At 40.5% G+C, this 13674-nt stretch overlaps 2 protein-coding genes across 6 annotated transcripts in view; one reads left to right on the top strand and one right to left on the bottom strand.

The window, feature by feature from the left end:
* Positions 1 to 13674, bottom strand: part of ARHGAP6 (Rho GTPase activating protein 6) — a 474697-nt gene that overhangs the window by 113281 nt on the left and 347742 nt on the right. Inside the window, exon 1 of one of the 5 annotated variants that reach the window (XM_027609079.2) lies at positions 7302 to 7431. The exons of the other annotated variants lie outside the window; for them this stretch is intronic. The gene's annotated coding sequence lies outside the window, so the exon portion shown is untranslated. Of the gene's footprint in view, positions 1 to 7301; positions 7432 to 13674 lie in introns of those variants that run through there. 5 annotated transcript variants of the gene reach the window in all.
* On the top strand, positions 4561 to 11848 carry AMELX (amelogenin X-linked). Its single transcript, XM_027609083.2, has 6 exons — positions 4561 to 4638; positions 5979 to 6044; positions 7929 to 7976; positions 9356 to 9400; positions 9670 to 10095; positions 11686 to 11848. Exons 2-6 carry the CDS (start codon positions 5991 to 5993, stop codon positions 11689 to 11691), a joined length of 579 nt encoding a protein of 192 aa, XP_027464884.1. The 5' UTR covers positions 4561 to 4638; positions 5979 to 5990; the 3' UTR covers positions 11692 to 11848.

The raw sequence follows: 13674 nt of genomic DNA, 5'->3' as shown, positions 1-13674 counted from the left end.
CCCAAGAAAGTATAAGACACAATATCTGACTTCCATGGGTTGCAAAGGGAAGTCACTGTGTTTACTGGAATCACTTAGTGGCGGTGTACCTGAGTTCTGAAGAGGGTACAACTCCACTACAGCAAAAAACAAAACAAAACAAAACAAAAACAGCAGCCTAGAGAATAATATTTTCTTATAAATAAATGTCCACAGAAGAAACATTTAAAAACTGACTTTGGCTCCAGTTACCTAAGCATACTCACTCTTGAAATTATTCCAGAATATTGGACAATCCTGAACCTGGTTTACAATAAGATTTGAGAGCTGAGCTCCCCTAGATGATAAGAAAGGCTTCTGGAACTCCTAACACCTGACTTATCTGAAGATCCCCTACATGCCTCAATCACTGCTCAAAACCAGGAAGTTAAGCAAAGGGGGAGAACCCCCAAAACAAAACAAAACCTCCTCCCAGCAGTCAAAAAGCAAGGCCACAAGACTGAAACGTTTGAGCTTTTCACACAAGTGAGCCTCCCGAGCCCACACCATTTAGGGCATCTCTTTACGTGCAGTCCACACATAATTCTAACAAGCCTGGCCATCAGATTTTCCCAGCACACTGTAAATTAGAAGCAGCAAATTAGGAGGGGAGAAGCTGTTAGCATCAGCAACATGGACACAGCAAAATGTGATGAGCTGCGAGTCGAGGAAAAGAAATAACCATAAAATCTGTTGTTGTTGTTGAGTGCCTACTATTTGAAGCCAGGCGTTGCGGAGGGTGAAGACATTTAAGACATGCTTCCTCTCAGAGCTCCAGACTGCTTCGACTCTTGACTACCATGGCCTCCCTTCATTAAACGAATCCAATTAGGGCCACGTGAGGAGACATAATGGTGGTGGGTCAGATTCCTGCTGCCCAGGATTAACCCCTGGTTTCCCTCAAATCTGACCACCAGCAGGAACCATCTGGATTTTGATTTGTGCCAAAACAGTAGAAGGCTTCCCAGCCTGAGGTCCTTCCACACGAGTTGCATGTTTTGCAGCCCTGCTCGATCTTACAGGCCTCAGGAAGGACTTTAGAGCAGATGTTTCTGGGCCAGAAGGTGTCCCAAGTGTGATTTTTTTATAACCCTTTCTTGGACGCTCTTTCTTCTCACTAAGCAAGAATGGGAACCTGGAATCCACAAGGGTGTTTATTCACTCATCATTTTGGAGAAAAGCTTTTAGAAATGATAATCAATTTATGCATATATTTGTCCACTATAGTAATACGAATGGTCTCAGGTTCTTAGGTATTCAACATATGTATTTGGAATGAATGCCTAAGTGAATGAAGACACCTTCTCGGGTCATCTTGTCACAGTTGTTCCAGGGATAATGCCAGAGAGAAAAATACTTTATGCTTATGATCCATTTTTTTAAATAGCAATTCTTTTAAAAAAGAGAAGACAATATTTGACATCAAAGAGCAAGAAAAACAAGAACACAAATACTTTGGAAAGTTACAGCCTCTACAGAACAAAATAAGCAGTCGATCTAGTAAATTCTGTTTTCTTTTATAAACTCAATGTATTCATAAATGAAATAATTGCCTATAGAAAAAGATTTTCAATTGAAATTTTCCCCCCAAACATTAACTTTTTTTTTAAAAGATTTTATTTATTTATTCATAAGAGACAGAGAGAGAGAGAGAGAGAGAGAGAGTGGCAGAGGGAGAAGCAGGCTCCCCGCTGAGCAGGGAGCCTGATGCAGGACTCGATCCCAGGACCCTGGGATCATGACCTGAGCCAAAGGCAGATGCTTAACGACTGAGCCACCCAGGCGCCCCAAACATTAACTTTTAAACTGCATATGCGGGACCTAAATTAGTGGAAGAAATTTCAGCAGAGAGATCCATATTTTAACACCCTATGACTCAGAATATGCAGTGGGAGAAGATAAACAGAAAGAACCACATCGTTTCTATTGTATTTGCCATCAAAGCCTAAACAACTGTCCATGGTGAATTGGCAGTAACTCACTAGCCAGTGGACCGGAGAAATTAATGCCACAATAAGGGATCTTTCTGTTGATCCTTGTGGACAAATACATGAGTCTCTCATTCTTGAAACAGGACACAAAGTAATGAGATAAATTTTGTAACACTCTAAGACCACTAATAGTTCACCAATGACTTCATTAGTAGAGACGAACCACAACTTTGCAGGAAAAATATGTCCTGAATCTTTTCGGACACGATTATACGTAATTAAATAAAATAGAAAAAGAAATTGAGGGGGGTGGGAGGGATGGGGTGGCTGGGTGATGGACACTGGGGAGGGTAGGTGCCATGGTGAGCGCTGTGAACTGTGTAAGACTGTTGAATCACAGATCTGTACCCCTGAAACAAATAACACATTACATGTTAAATAAATAAATAAATAAGAAAAAGATTGAAAAAGAATATGATGTGATCTACATTGCCCTTCCTCTCCCTCCTCCTTTCGCGCACCACTTTGCTGCACACTCCCCACCTCCTCCTCCTCTAAGTAAGCTGATGCCAAATCTCTTAAAATCCATTTCACAACTTCCTTCAAAGGGAAGGAATCCTTCTTGCCTCTGATCTACAACTCACCAATAAACATATTCATAAATAAATGCAAACCCTGGACACAACTGGCTTTTAGAACAATATTCTACACTGACTTTCACTCATACCTTTTGCCTTCCACTTTCCTCTCTGCGATTTCTCTCTCTCTCTCTGATTGAAAGATCTACCTTTCTTCACCATGGTTATTTTTTCCCTACTAATTCATCTGCAAAGATCAACTTATAATCTTATTTATTAGCATTTTTTAAACATTTACTGTGTGCCAAGTGATGGGGTTGGGAGAAGGATAACTTTTCATCTCCCCTAGAGATGCCTCTCATCTAGTTTTCACACTAATCCTTTTAGGTAGATTCTGTAATTACCCCCATTTTACTGATGAGGAAACTGGGGCTAAGATAGGCTAAGGATCTTGTCAGTGGTCCCCTGGGGTCAAGACCCATGTAAGTCTAAGCTCCAGTTCTTAATAGTACTACATTGCCTTTCATGGGTATTTTGTCTTTGAATTTAATTCAGCCAGTGTGGAGTGTGTATATAAAAATATATGTACCTGTACAAACTCTAAAAATATTACTTAAGTAGAGGCACCTGGGTGGCTCAGTCGGTTAAGCAACTGCCTTCAGCTCAGGTCATGATCCCAGGGTCCTAGGATGGAGCCCCACGTCGGGCTCTCTGCTCAGCAGGGAGCCTGCTTCTCCCCCTCCCTCTGCCCTCTTCCCTGCTTGTGCTCTCTCTCTCAAATAAATAAATGAAATCTTTTTAAAAAAAAATTTTTTTTTAAATATTACTTAAGTAGTAAAAGAGATCTGGCTATACCACCAACAGTGTGTGAGTATATATATTCAGTATTCCCTGTACTGATCTAATATTGATAGACAGTTCAGCAGCTACCTCTCATCAGCAGTTACAGATTTGCTTTTTAACTGATCAGATGCTAGAACAACAGAAAAAATCTATATGCTTTACTAAGGTAGAAGAGGAAAAGACAAACAAATTGAATAGCTAGATCAGAGGTCCTCTTAGCAAGAGAAGAACTTTGGTTGCTGTCCTTTAGGCAAAGGAGAGGCTGCTGAGAACATGGGAACAATGCACTTAACAGGGAAGTTAAGAGGCTCTGAGAAAGAGAGAAATTTGGATTTGTTCATAAGAGAAAGTGGGATTGGGCCAGAAGAATGTGGGCAAAGGAGGACCATCATACTGAGAGAGGCTGAGTTGTTCTGTGGGATGGGGGAGCCAGGGCAATGTCCCCCGCACAGTGTTTAAGTGTGCGGTCTGGTGCGTGACATCCTTTCCTGCCTTGTCCTTCAGATCATCAGCACAAGTTTTGCTACTGTGATCATCTTGAGTTCGTGGTTGCTTGGAGGGCAGATGGGTGGTAGGATGGGGCCAAGGAGAAGAGACTTTGTCCCCTCTTTCCGTGGACACCAGAATGGTGATAAAGGAACGGCCACAGGGAACAGAGAAAATACTTTCAGAGAAAATACTTTCAGTGAAAGTAAAAAACAGAGCAGTGGTGATCCCAAACCTAGAAATCCCTCAGAGAAATACTGGAGAGAGCCTTGGGGGTTTACCAGAATGGGGGTTTGAATCAACTTATCCTGATCTGAAAGAGCTGGGGAGCCCTAGGGGACATGTGGATTACACTACAGAAACTCAACAATCTAGCTTTTTTGGGTAAAGAACAATGTTATGTTTGCTAGAACCAGGGAACAGACAATGACATAGCCACTTCTTAAAAGTAACTTTGAATGTATCAGCATGTGCAGTCAACTGATGTGCTGACTTAAAAACAGTCTGATGAAATTTTTTTGCCTGTTAAACCTATTATTGCCCATAATGAAAGACTCTTTATGCACTAATCACAACATGTAGCCTTCTGTTTGATCACAGTTTTTAAAACTTCATGATACAGGGGTTTTTAGTTATACTCAACACATTTTCCTTCAGACATCTGATTGGTTGCTCTAGATGCCATGAATGATATAAATTGAGCTCTTAGTTGGAAGAAATCTAAAGGATCAAGCATCCCTGAGTTTCAGACAGAAACTTCCTCTGAATAGGCATACTCAAAGGTACGTGGATTTTATTCATTCGGTATCCTTTCTATCGTGCTTATTTCTTTTTCTGCATTTCATGTACAAAAGATGCAAATGTATTCTGCATTTCTAATACTTTATGCTGTCATATTCGGTTACTTGTTCAGTCGGACCATAATTAAATTAGACTCTGATTACTTAGATGAATTATTTTACTTCCTAATGCAGCAAAGTGTCTGTATTTTTTAAAATTTTACTTCCAGAATCCCAAAGCACTTTTCAGGGCCAAATCTCACAGCAAAATATTTATTTTAATTACTTATCAATTAAGATAAAAGCGATTTTTTTCACAGGCTGTCATCTACTACTTTAAAAGGCATTTTGTTTAATTACATCAAATAGAACCATTAACTAAATGTGGTGTTTTCTCATTAATCCAAACCTCAACAGATTTAGGAGGTAGAAAACATCAGTGCACTTTTTATAGCCAGCATTATTACACACGGTACTCACTTTCTCTGCAAAATTTAAGATCCTTCTGACAGCTTTCATAGTCAACAATTTGTACCACAAAGCAATGTGCATATTTTAGGATGGCCTGTTTTGCTTCGTGTCCCAAGGGTCATAAAGTGTATTATTACAGTGCCGGCCCAAACAAAAAGGAAGATGTCATTGACTAAATATGGAAAATTTCAAGGAGCAGTCATTCACAATTCACGGAATAATCACAAAGTATTAGCACTGTCTTCTCCCTTCCATTGAACTGCACCTGTTGCTCCACATCTGGAGCTCAGAGATGTCTGCTGGAAGTCCTACCAGTCGAAACACCTGGAACTTCCCTCCACTCCTTCCTTACTCTATTTTGATAGATTATTTTCATGTTTTTTTTCAGATGATTCGTCTTTGTTTTTAACAGTAGCAATGCTCAGGTGGACTGTACAAAAAAAACAAACAATTTTTGTGCCCTCCTGGCTCTAAAAGTATCAAATACTGTGCACCTTGAAGACCTGCACAGCTTTTAGAGCCAACTCCATTCTTGTGATCATTAATTATAAACTACATCTAGCTTCTAGGACTCCCCAGGCTGCACAGGTATGGGAAAATAGCACACCAAATCACGTTAATGATAGAGTCACATCGCTACGCTTTGCTCTGCTCTCAGCCGAAATGAGAAGTATCCTTATCACTATCGGGATTCCAAAAGCAATGAAATGAGCTCAGAACTGGAAATCACATGTGAATGAAGCAACCTCACAAAAGTGGTCCCATCCTTTTTACTGGCAACGGACTAATATGGATTAGTGGATTTTATGGAGCATTAATTATGTCCATGTTTGCAAAAAGATTTTTTTTAAAAGTGTCAACTTCTATTTCAGGGCCATCAAGACATGGGGACCTGGATTTTGTTTGCCTGCCTCTTGGGAGCAGCCTTTGCTATGCCCGTGAGTAAAACACCCCTGCAAATGTCAATATCCAATTTCACAAGCTCGGAAATAAAAATCTGCCCTACAGTTGATAACCTTTAGGGTTTAAGGCAGTACAAGATCAGATGTCCTCAAATGTCTCTGTGTTTAAGAAACACTTGGAAGAGCTTGTTATATATATATAAAAAAAAATATCCTCAGGTGCGACCCCAGACTCGGATTCAGAACAGCCGGAGTGGGGCTGGTGCCCAGGACTTTGCATTTTAACAAGCACCTCAGGAGATTCTGTGGAAACAATTAGCTCGTAAATATCATCGCCCATCTCTAGATGGAGGAAACTTTTGGGAGGGACCCTCGAAAGGCCTCCAGAGAAAGTGCTCAACCAGCCTTAGGCAAATACTACAAAAATGCCAGTTTTGTCGAAAACCCAATTTCTCACGAGTGTCCAACTCTCTTCCTGCCCTACAAACTCTACTGCCTGTTATCCTTCAGAGGGTAAGGTTTCTATGTTAGGAATTTCCTTCTTGAGCCATCTCCTTGTTGTCAGAGGCCGCATCCCTTTGGGTGCACCTGCTAAGGACATGGGTGCTTCCGTATGGTTGTCCAGAATCCTACCTATGCCCAATGCGTGTGGATATTTTCTATATTCAAATGTACCAAGGACCAGGAAGTCTGACCCATTCTCTTTAGACACAGGTCACATAAGGTCAGAGAGTGAGATCCCACGCAGGCAAAGCAGGACCTAGCTGCTTTTCGGTGGCATAGAGAGCAGTTGATACAACCAGAAGCCAACAAAGCTTGTATATCTGCCTCCTCTCTTCCTCTCTCGCCCACAAGACCAAGGTTCTGTGCTCTGCCTTCCTGAAATCCTGCATTGTGGCAATTTCTAGTCCCCTGAGGGGCCTCTGCATTACAAATTGAGCCCTTTATCCACTCCTCAATTGAATAACCCTACTCCCTGAGGGCTGATGTCAAGAAGGTATACAAAAGGCAGTTACCTGACTAAAAGAATTCATATTCAGATGAGAGCAAATAAACCCTCTTATAAAATATGAGCATTTAAAAATAATAGAGCCTTAATTAGCCTGATGTCTGAAGGAGAGTCTGCACAGTCCTCTCTCCTCTCCCTCTCCCCCACTCCAGGGCCAACTGGCATTGCATAATGCAGGCATCAGTCACTTCAAATTTTTTTCTGCCATAAAAACTTTGACAGAATCATAAAAAGAAACAGTCTAAATTTCATAAACCAAGTCCTTCACTTTCCATGGGACTTACAGCGTTTCCACTTTACTGCACCCGTCTCCGCACACTCATCAAGAAAATTCACAGGTAGTCGTTGCTTCTGTTGTCGATGTGCTTTGCAGGCCAATTGTGAGGACTCTCTTCCATACTGAAGCACTTACCCACCTCCTGATCTATAAGGGAGGGTTTGTGAGACAGTTCTCTTCTTTCGGTATTTCATAATTGTGTAAGAGAAACCCATCTCTCCTTCCAACATGGAGTGCGTTGCGCTAAGACGTAAAATGGCGGACGGGAGAGAGTAGGATTAGTTGACGACGTGGTTGGGGGGGGGGGGCGGGAGTCCGAAGATCACTGGAGGAGAAATGGGTGCTGGGTTTTGCTTCCCGGTCTTGGGAAAGTCATTTAGTTGCTCTGGACCTCTTTAAAATGAGAGGGCTCCTCTCCTACACAGAGTACATGTTCAAACGAAAAGTAGACCTCAAATATATTCTGCACCATATAGATTTTTTTAAAGTAGCTTCAGTCTCTCTTAATGTGAAGAATTGCATATTGACTTAATCTCTTCCCCTCTCTCCCTCTCTCCCTCTCTCTCCCTCTCCCCCCCTCCCTCTTCTCTCCCTCTCCCTCTTTCTTTTTCTTCTCCTTTCCCCTCTATAAAAGCTACCACCTCATCCTGGGCACCCTGGTTATATCAACTTCAGCTATGAGGTAATTTTTCTCTTTACTAATTTTGACCATTGTTTGAGTTAACAATGCCCTGGGCTCTGTAGAGAATAGTGTGTTGATTCTTTATTCAAGATGTTTCTCAGTCCTGCTTTTTCAGTTCCCATTACCAGCTTCCTGGTCTAAGCCCTGATGGGTTGCCTCAAGGCTGCACTGCCCCAGCACACTCCTACTTGGCCTCTCTGACTCAGTTTCTCCTCCTTATATGGCTATAAAGCTATCCATCATGAACTACCATTCAGGGTGGGGCTGCATGGTAGGGCAGAAAGTGAACTCTGGCTGAACAGCTTTGTTCTATTCCAGCCTGTGAAAGGTGGGGGAGTTGGGTAAGACGTTAAGATCCTTTCCAGCTAGAAACTCCTAATTCTAAGATGTTCACACTCTATGTGTCTCCTTTGTTCATCTTTACTGAAAGATCAGTGATCACTGACCAAGGGGTTTGTGAGACATTCTGCAGAGCAACGGAAAGCATGAGATTTCTGGAAATCAGGTTTGAGGCTCTCCTCAACCCCGTACTAATCACGCGACCTTGGGCAAATCATTTTCTCTCTCTAAAACTTTGGTTTCCTCATCTGGAGAAGGGAAATAATTATAGCACCCACACTTCAAAATATGGCTTGAGGAGCAAAATAGTTAAGCAATATAAAAGGCGTTTCGTCAAGTACAATTTGAGCAAGGTTAGTAATTGTTTGTTGTATTAATATCAAACGCTGTACTACAACACGAAGGTGTCCCCAGAACTGAGGTTCACCAAGTATATATACTGTTTAGGGAGGAAGGGAACTCTTACTTCTTTCAAAGGTTCAGATAATAATCTGTGAGTCTGTTTACTCATACAAGCTGAGGAAAAGTGTGAATAACAATTTGAGGCAAGACTTTCTGTGAAACCTTAAAAGGCTGACATATTTGACCAGAAAACCTGTGTTTCTAGGCTGAGGGACAGATTTTCTGCCTCTTCTTTATTTTTTCATTGTGACGTCAACTCAAAAGTGATATGACTAATGTTATATCACATTAATTTGTTTTGGTTTGCTCTTGCAAAGAGCAGGTGCTGTGGAATTCAACAGAATTACTACTTTTGTGAACTTGATCAAGCTCATGAACCTTTTTAACTCCCCATGACCTAGTCTGTGAAAGTGAGGGTGAGGACTTGCCTCACAGTATGTGAGAACACATGAAAAATGTGTGTGATGGATGTAATGTAGTGCCTAACACTTAGGAAGCACCTGACAAATGTTTTACTTTATTCTTCCTTCTATAGAACTCATACTTTCAGGCTATCAATATTGACAGGACTGCATCAATGAGTGCATTTCATGCAATGAAATTAAAGCAAATGTATTCCAATGTCTCTTTTTCTTAAGGTGCTTACCCCCCTGAAGTGGTACCAAAACATGATAAGGCATCCGGTATGTAGATATTTTTTTCTTTAGTCCCTTAAAATATTAAGCATGCATTTCAATTCCCTTTTAAATGAAATAACATATCTATGCCACATACAGACACTAATGGAAAATCTAGTCTGTAAAGGATCGTATCTGTGTACACAGTTAGAAATTCTTGCACAGGAAAAAAATGAATAACTAGTCATAGTAACGATGACAAAGAAAACACGACTACTTCTCCAGCTGGAAGTCAATGGAGCCAATGGTAAACCTGACTCTTTGTTTCTCACCAGTACCCTTCCTATGGTTACGAACCCATGGGTGGATGGCTGCACCACCAAATCATTCCCGTGCTGTCCCAGCAGAATCCCCCGAATCACGCCCTGCAGCCTCATCACCACATCCCCATGGTGCCAGCTCAGCAGCCCGTGGTCCCCCAGCAACCAATGATGCCAGTTCCTGGCCAACACTCCATGACTCCAACCCAACACCACCAGCCAAACCTCCCTCTGCCTGCCCAGCAGCCCTTCCAGCCCCAGCCCGTCCAGCCACAGCCTCACCAGCCCATCCAGCCCCAGCCACCCATGCACCCCATCCAGCCCCTGCCGCCACAGCCACCTCTGCCTCCGATGTTCCCCATACAGCCCCTGCCCCCCATGCTTCCTGACCTGCCTCTGGAAGCTTGGCCAGCAACAGACAAGACCAAGCGGGAGGAAGTGGTGAGTATCCCTTGAAGCCACTCTGCCAACTGGGAAAATGGTAAAGCAAAATGGCCCCCAGAGTTCTAAGTTCTCAAACAATCCAGGGTCTAGAGTTTCAGTAGCTACACAGGTCAATGACTCTATTAGTCCAAGCATGTGTTGTAACTTTTTATTATAAGTAAGCTTATCTATGAAGCTTAGTAATTAAGACCATAGTTTTTATGGTGAGTTTAACTTCTACGATTATTTTGAATTTCTCCCAGAATACGTATTACTGAAACCCATTAATTTTAAGGAGAGCAGTATAAGGGAATATCAGTTCTCCTTATATTTCAAGGGTTTGACTAGCAAGAATAGGCTAGAATTGCACTGAAGAGCAAAAAAAAGGGGGGGGTAATTTTTGAGGGGGGATGTAAATATTTGAACAGGCTACAAAAAGTAGGTGGGAAATCTCTGTGAAGACCTCTTTAATCTCTTTAAAGGAAGATTACCTGCCTAGGGTGGATTTTAATCTAAGTTGGAGGAAGCTAGACAGTTTATTAGATTCCTTTTCAGTGCTTGGTTCTATAGATTAAACTTTCAGCAAGAAGTTTCCACACAACTAAGCACAAAATTAATTGCATTACAGAAAGTTCTTCCAAATGAGTGGGAAGTAGCCAATAAAATAAATGACTCATATCCATATCCATAAACCCTTATTCTGTGTATATGAGATTATGTAATTCCACTGCATATGTAATTCCAAGTTATAAATGCTATTGATGACTTTCTACTGAGAAGCAGTGAGAGGTGAGGTGGAAATGACCCGGATGGGGGGCTAGGGTACCCACATTCCAGTTCTGGCTTTGCCTCCAAAGAGAAAACGGTATTGTACCAGTTACTTCAAATTTATGAGTGTTTTCCCTTTTTTAAAACAAGAGAAAGTGACTACCTCTGATAATTTCCAGCCTCTGTCCAAGTACAAATGCCATAGCTTCCCAACAAAAAATTATAGTGTATGCCATATATGGCTTCACAATGAGGAGCATATCTGTGGAGAATATGGGGCAGAACTTTTGAAATTGTATCCCAAATAATTTGGTGCCTCTTGTTGATTCTTCTAGTCTAAGGTACTGTTCCCTCTGTCTAGAACATGCATTTATTCATCATTTCATTAATGATTAAGGCCATGAACTTTATAATGTGCTCACATCTTGCCAGAGCTATTTCTGGAAAGGTGACTTTGGGCAGGTAGTAGTTTGAACACTTTAAAACTCCTGTGTAAAATCAGAGTATCCATATTGGTAGCTTCTTAGAGTTGTTTTACAGAAAATAAAATCAAGTGATGAGCTCAGAGCCTGGCATGCAGGAAGTCCTCAGGAAAGGGCAGCTATTGTTATTTTATTATTACGTAAAAGTTGGAAGTGTTCTGAAGGCAGGGACGTCCATTCTGGATACTTCCTCTCCAATGACAAGGAGACAACCAAGAAACTTGGAAAATTACAGAGTTCAACTTACATGGTGGTACATCATTCTGGCAAAATGAAAGCCACATGTGTGATTGTAAATGATCCTCACTAGGAATATCTATAAATTATTTTAATTCTTCCTTTTGTTACTATTTTTAAGGATTAAGACATCAGGAAATGAGAAGAGAACTGAAGTAAATACTTCAGGTGCTTTTCAGAATGACACAAGAACACAACGCCTTTCGCCTGCCATCCCTTCACTTAGTAAATTCTGTAACTAAAAATCAGTACCATTAGCAAACAATAAAATGTTTTAAAAATCATTCACGTCTTTGTGTTGCTTTAAGCTTAGAATTTCATGTCACTTCAGAGAAGGTATTATTAATGGCTTTTCTTGGATAAGGTAGGAACTGCTCATTCACACCTACAAAACTGACCATTCTGCAGGCAAATGAGGACTGATTCTTCCTTTTAGGGAAAATGTATACTACCTCAAAACATTTAAAAAAAAACCAGAAGGTTCTAAAGTAGTTATAATAGTAGATAAAGTGAAGAATTATGAACATGTACAGTCACTGAACCTAAATGAAATGAAGGGAAGTTTATATGAAGAATTCTTTAAATTGGAAAAAAAAAAAGCTCTTGAGAAATGTTTATATTACAAAACAAATTAAGACTTGGAACACAGGTTTTATATCTTGCACCACATGAGTAACCAAAATCCAATCTTTTGATCTCATTCTACTGAAAAGAATTTTTAAACGAAATTATGTGATATGTATAATAATGTACTGAATTTTACATTATTGGGGTAATCACTTTTCCTAAGAAAACTTTTATTAAATGGAGCTTCAAATAGAGAATCACAGCGATTTTGTACACAAGTCATTTCTTTCACTTAATAATTTTTAAGATGATAAACTGTACTGTATAGTCTTCAAAATGTTAACAGATGCATAAAATGGACTCAATACAAGTTTTCTTTCCCACTGATATTTATATTTGAATCCTTTTTTCCTCCTACACCCACACAGAATTGTAAACAATCTTTTTAGGGTTTACATTACACAGCACCCACAGTAACTTTATTCCAGTACCTTTATGATCAAGGCTCCTTAATCATTTTCTGGAATGAATAAACATAACTTTACTGGGAGGGTCTTGATATTTAAACAAATAACTTGATTTAAAAGGACTTAGATCCCATAAAAAAAGTAAGAAAGCTTTTAATCAATTCACATGAACCAATTCTAAATCAATTTAGTAAATATGTATTTGTCACCCTTTAAGGTAAGGCACTGTTCCATGCCCTGATTAAAACAGGAAGTTCCCATCCTTAAGAAATCTAGAACCTACCAAAGGGATAAAATAAGCTCACAAATACTGATAAGAGAAGGCCTAGCAGCATTAACACTATGACAGAAGTATAGTCAAACTGCCCTGGCAAATATGGCAGACTTGCTTAGTTAGCTGCACAATAGCTTTCCTCACCACTCGTTCCTTGTTGGCAGAGCTGGAATTGCTCCCAGCATCTGGCCTTCCACAAACTCAGGACAGATGAGCCCCTCCCCTGTCCCAGGGAATGAATATTCACTCCTCCATGCCAATTATGGCATCAATTACCAAAACATACCATATTCATACCGAATATGGCATCTATGCCCTTTGCTAAGTGACTGGTTGAGGGATGGGTTGGGATGGAACCTGAACAGTGAATGAGGCCACAAGGAATGTTCACTAGGAGAGGAGGAACTTCTGGGGGGAAAGATTATTTTCCAATTAAAAAAATACCCACACATCTGGAAAACAGTAATGGAGGTTCCTCAAGAAGTTAAAATTAGAGCTACCCTATGACCCAGCAATTGCACTACTGGGTATTTACCCCAAAGATACAGATGTAGTGAAAAGAAGGGGCACCTGCACCCCAATGTTTATAGCAGCAATTTTCAGAATAGCCAAACTGTGGAAGGAGCCCAGATGTCCATCGACAGATGAATGGATAAAGAAGATGTGGTTTATATATAAAGCAGAATATTACTCAGCCATCAGAAAGGATGAACACTTACCATTTACATCAACGTGGATGGAACTGGAGGGTATTATGTCGAGTGAAATAAGTCAGTCAGAAAAAGACAATTATCATATGGTT

The sequence above is a fragment of the Zalophus californianus genome, chromosome X (genome assembly GCF_009762305.2).
Source record: "Zalophus californianus isolate mZalCal1 chromosome X, mZalCal1.pri.v2, whole genome shotgun sequence".
In the NCBI taxonomy this organism is placed as follows: domain Eukaryota; kingdom Metazoa; phylum Chordata; class Mammalia; order Carnivora; family Otariidae; genus Zalophus; species Zalophus californianus.
Note: the sequence above shows the minus strand (reverse complement) of the source record. Positions and strands in the feature narration are given on the sequence as shown.

Bases quoted from the DNA above. Each gene is read 5' to 3' on its own strand.
- AMELX (XM_027609083.2), top strand. From the start codon at position 5,991: ATGGGGACCTGGATTTTGTTTGCCTGCCTCTTGGGAGCAGCCTTTGCT. The intron at 7,977-9,355 runs GTAATTTTTCTC...CTTTTTCTTAAG, and splicing joins ATATCAACTTCAGCTATGAG to GTGCTTACCCCCCTGAAGTG. The intron at 9,401-9,669 runs GTATGTAGATAT...GTTTCTCACCAG, and splicing joins AAAACATGATAAGGCATCCG to TACCCTTCCTATGGTTACGA.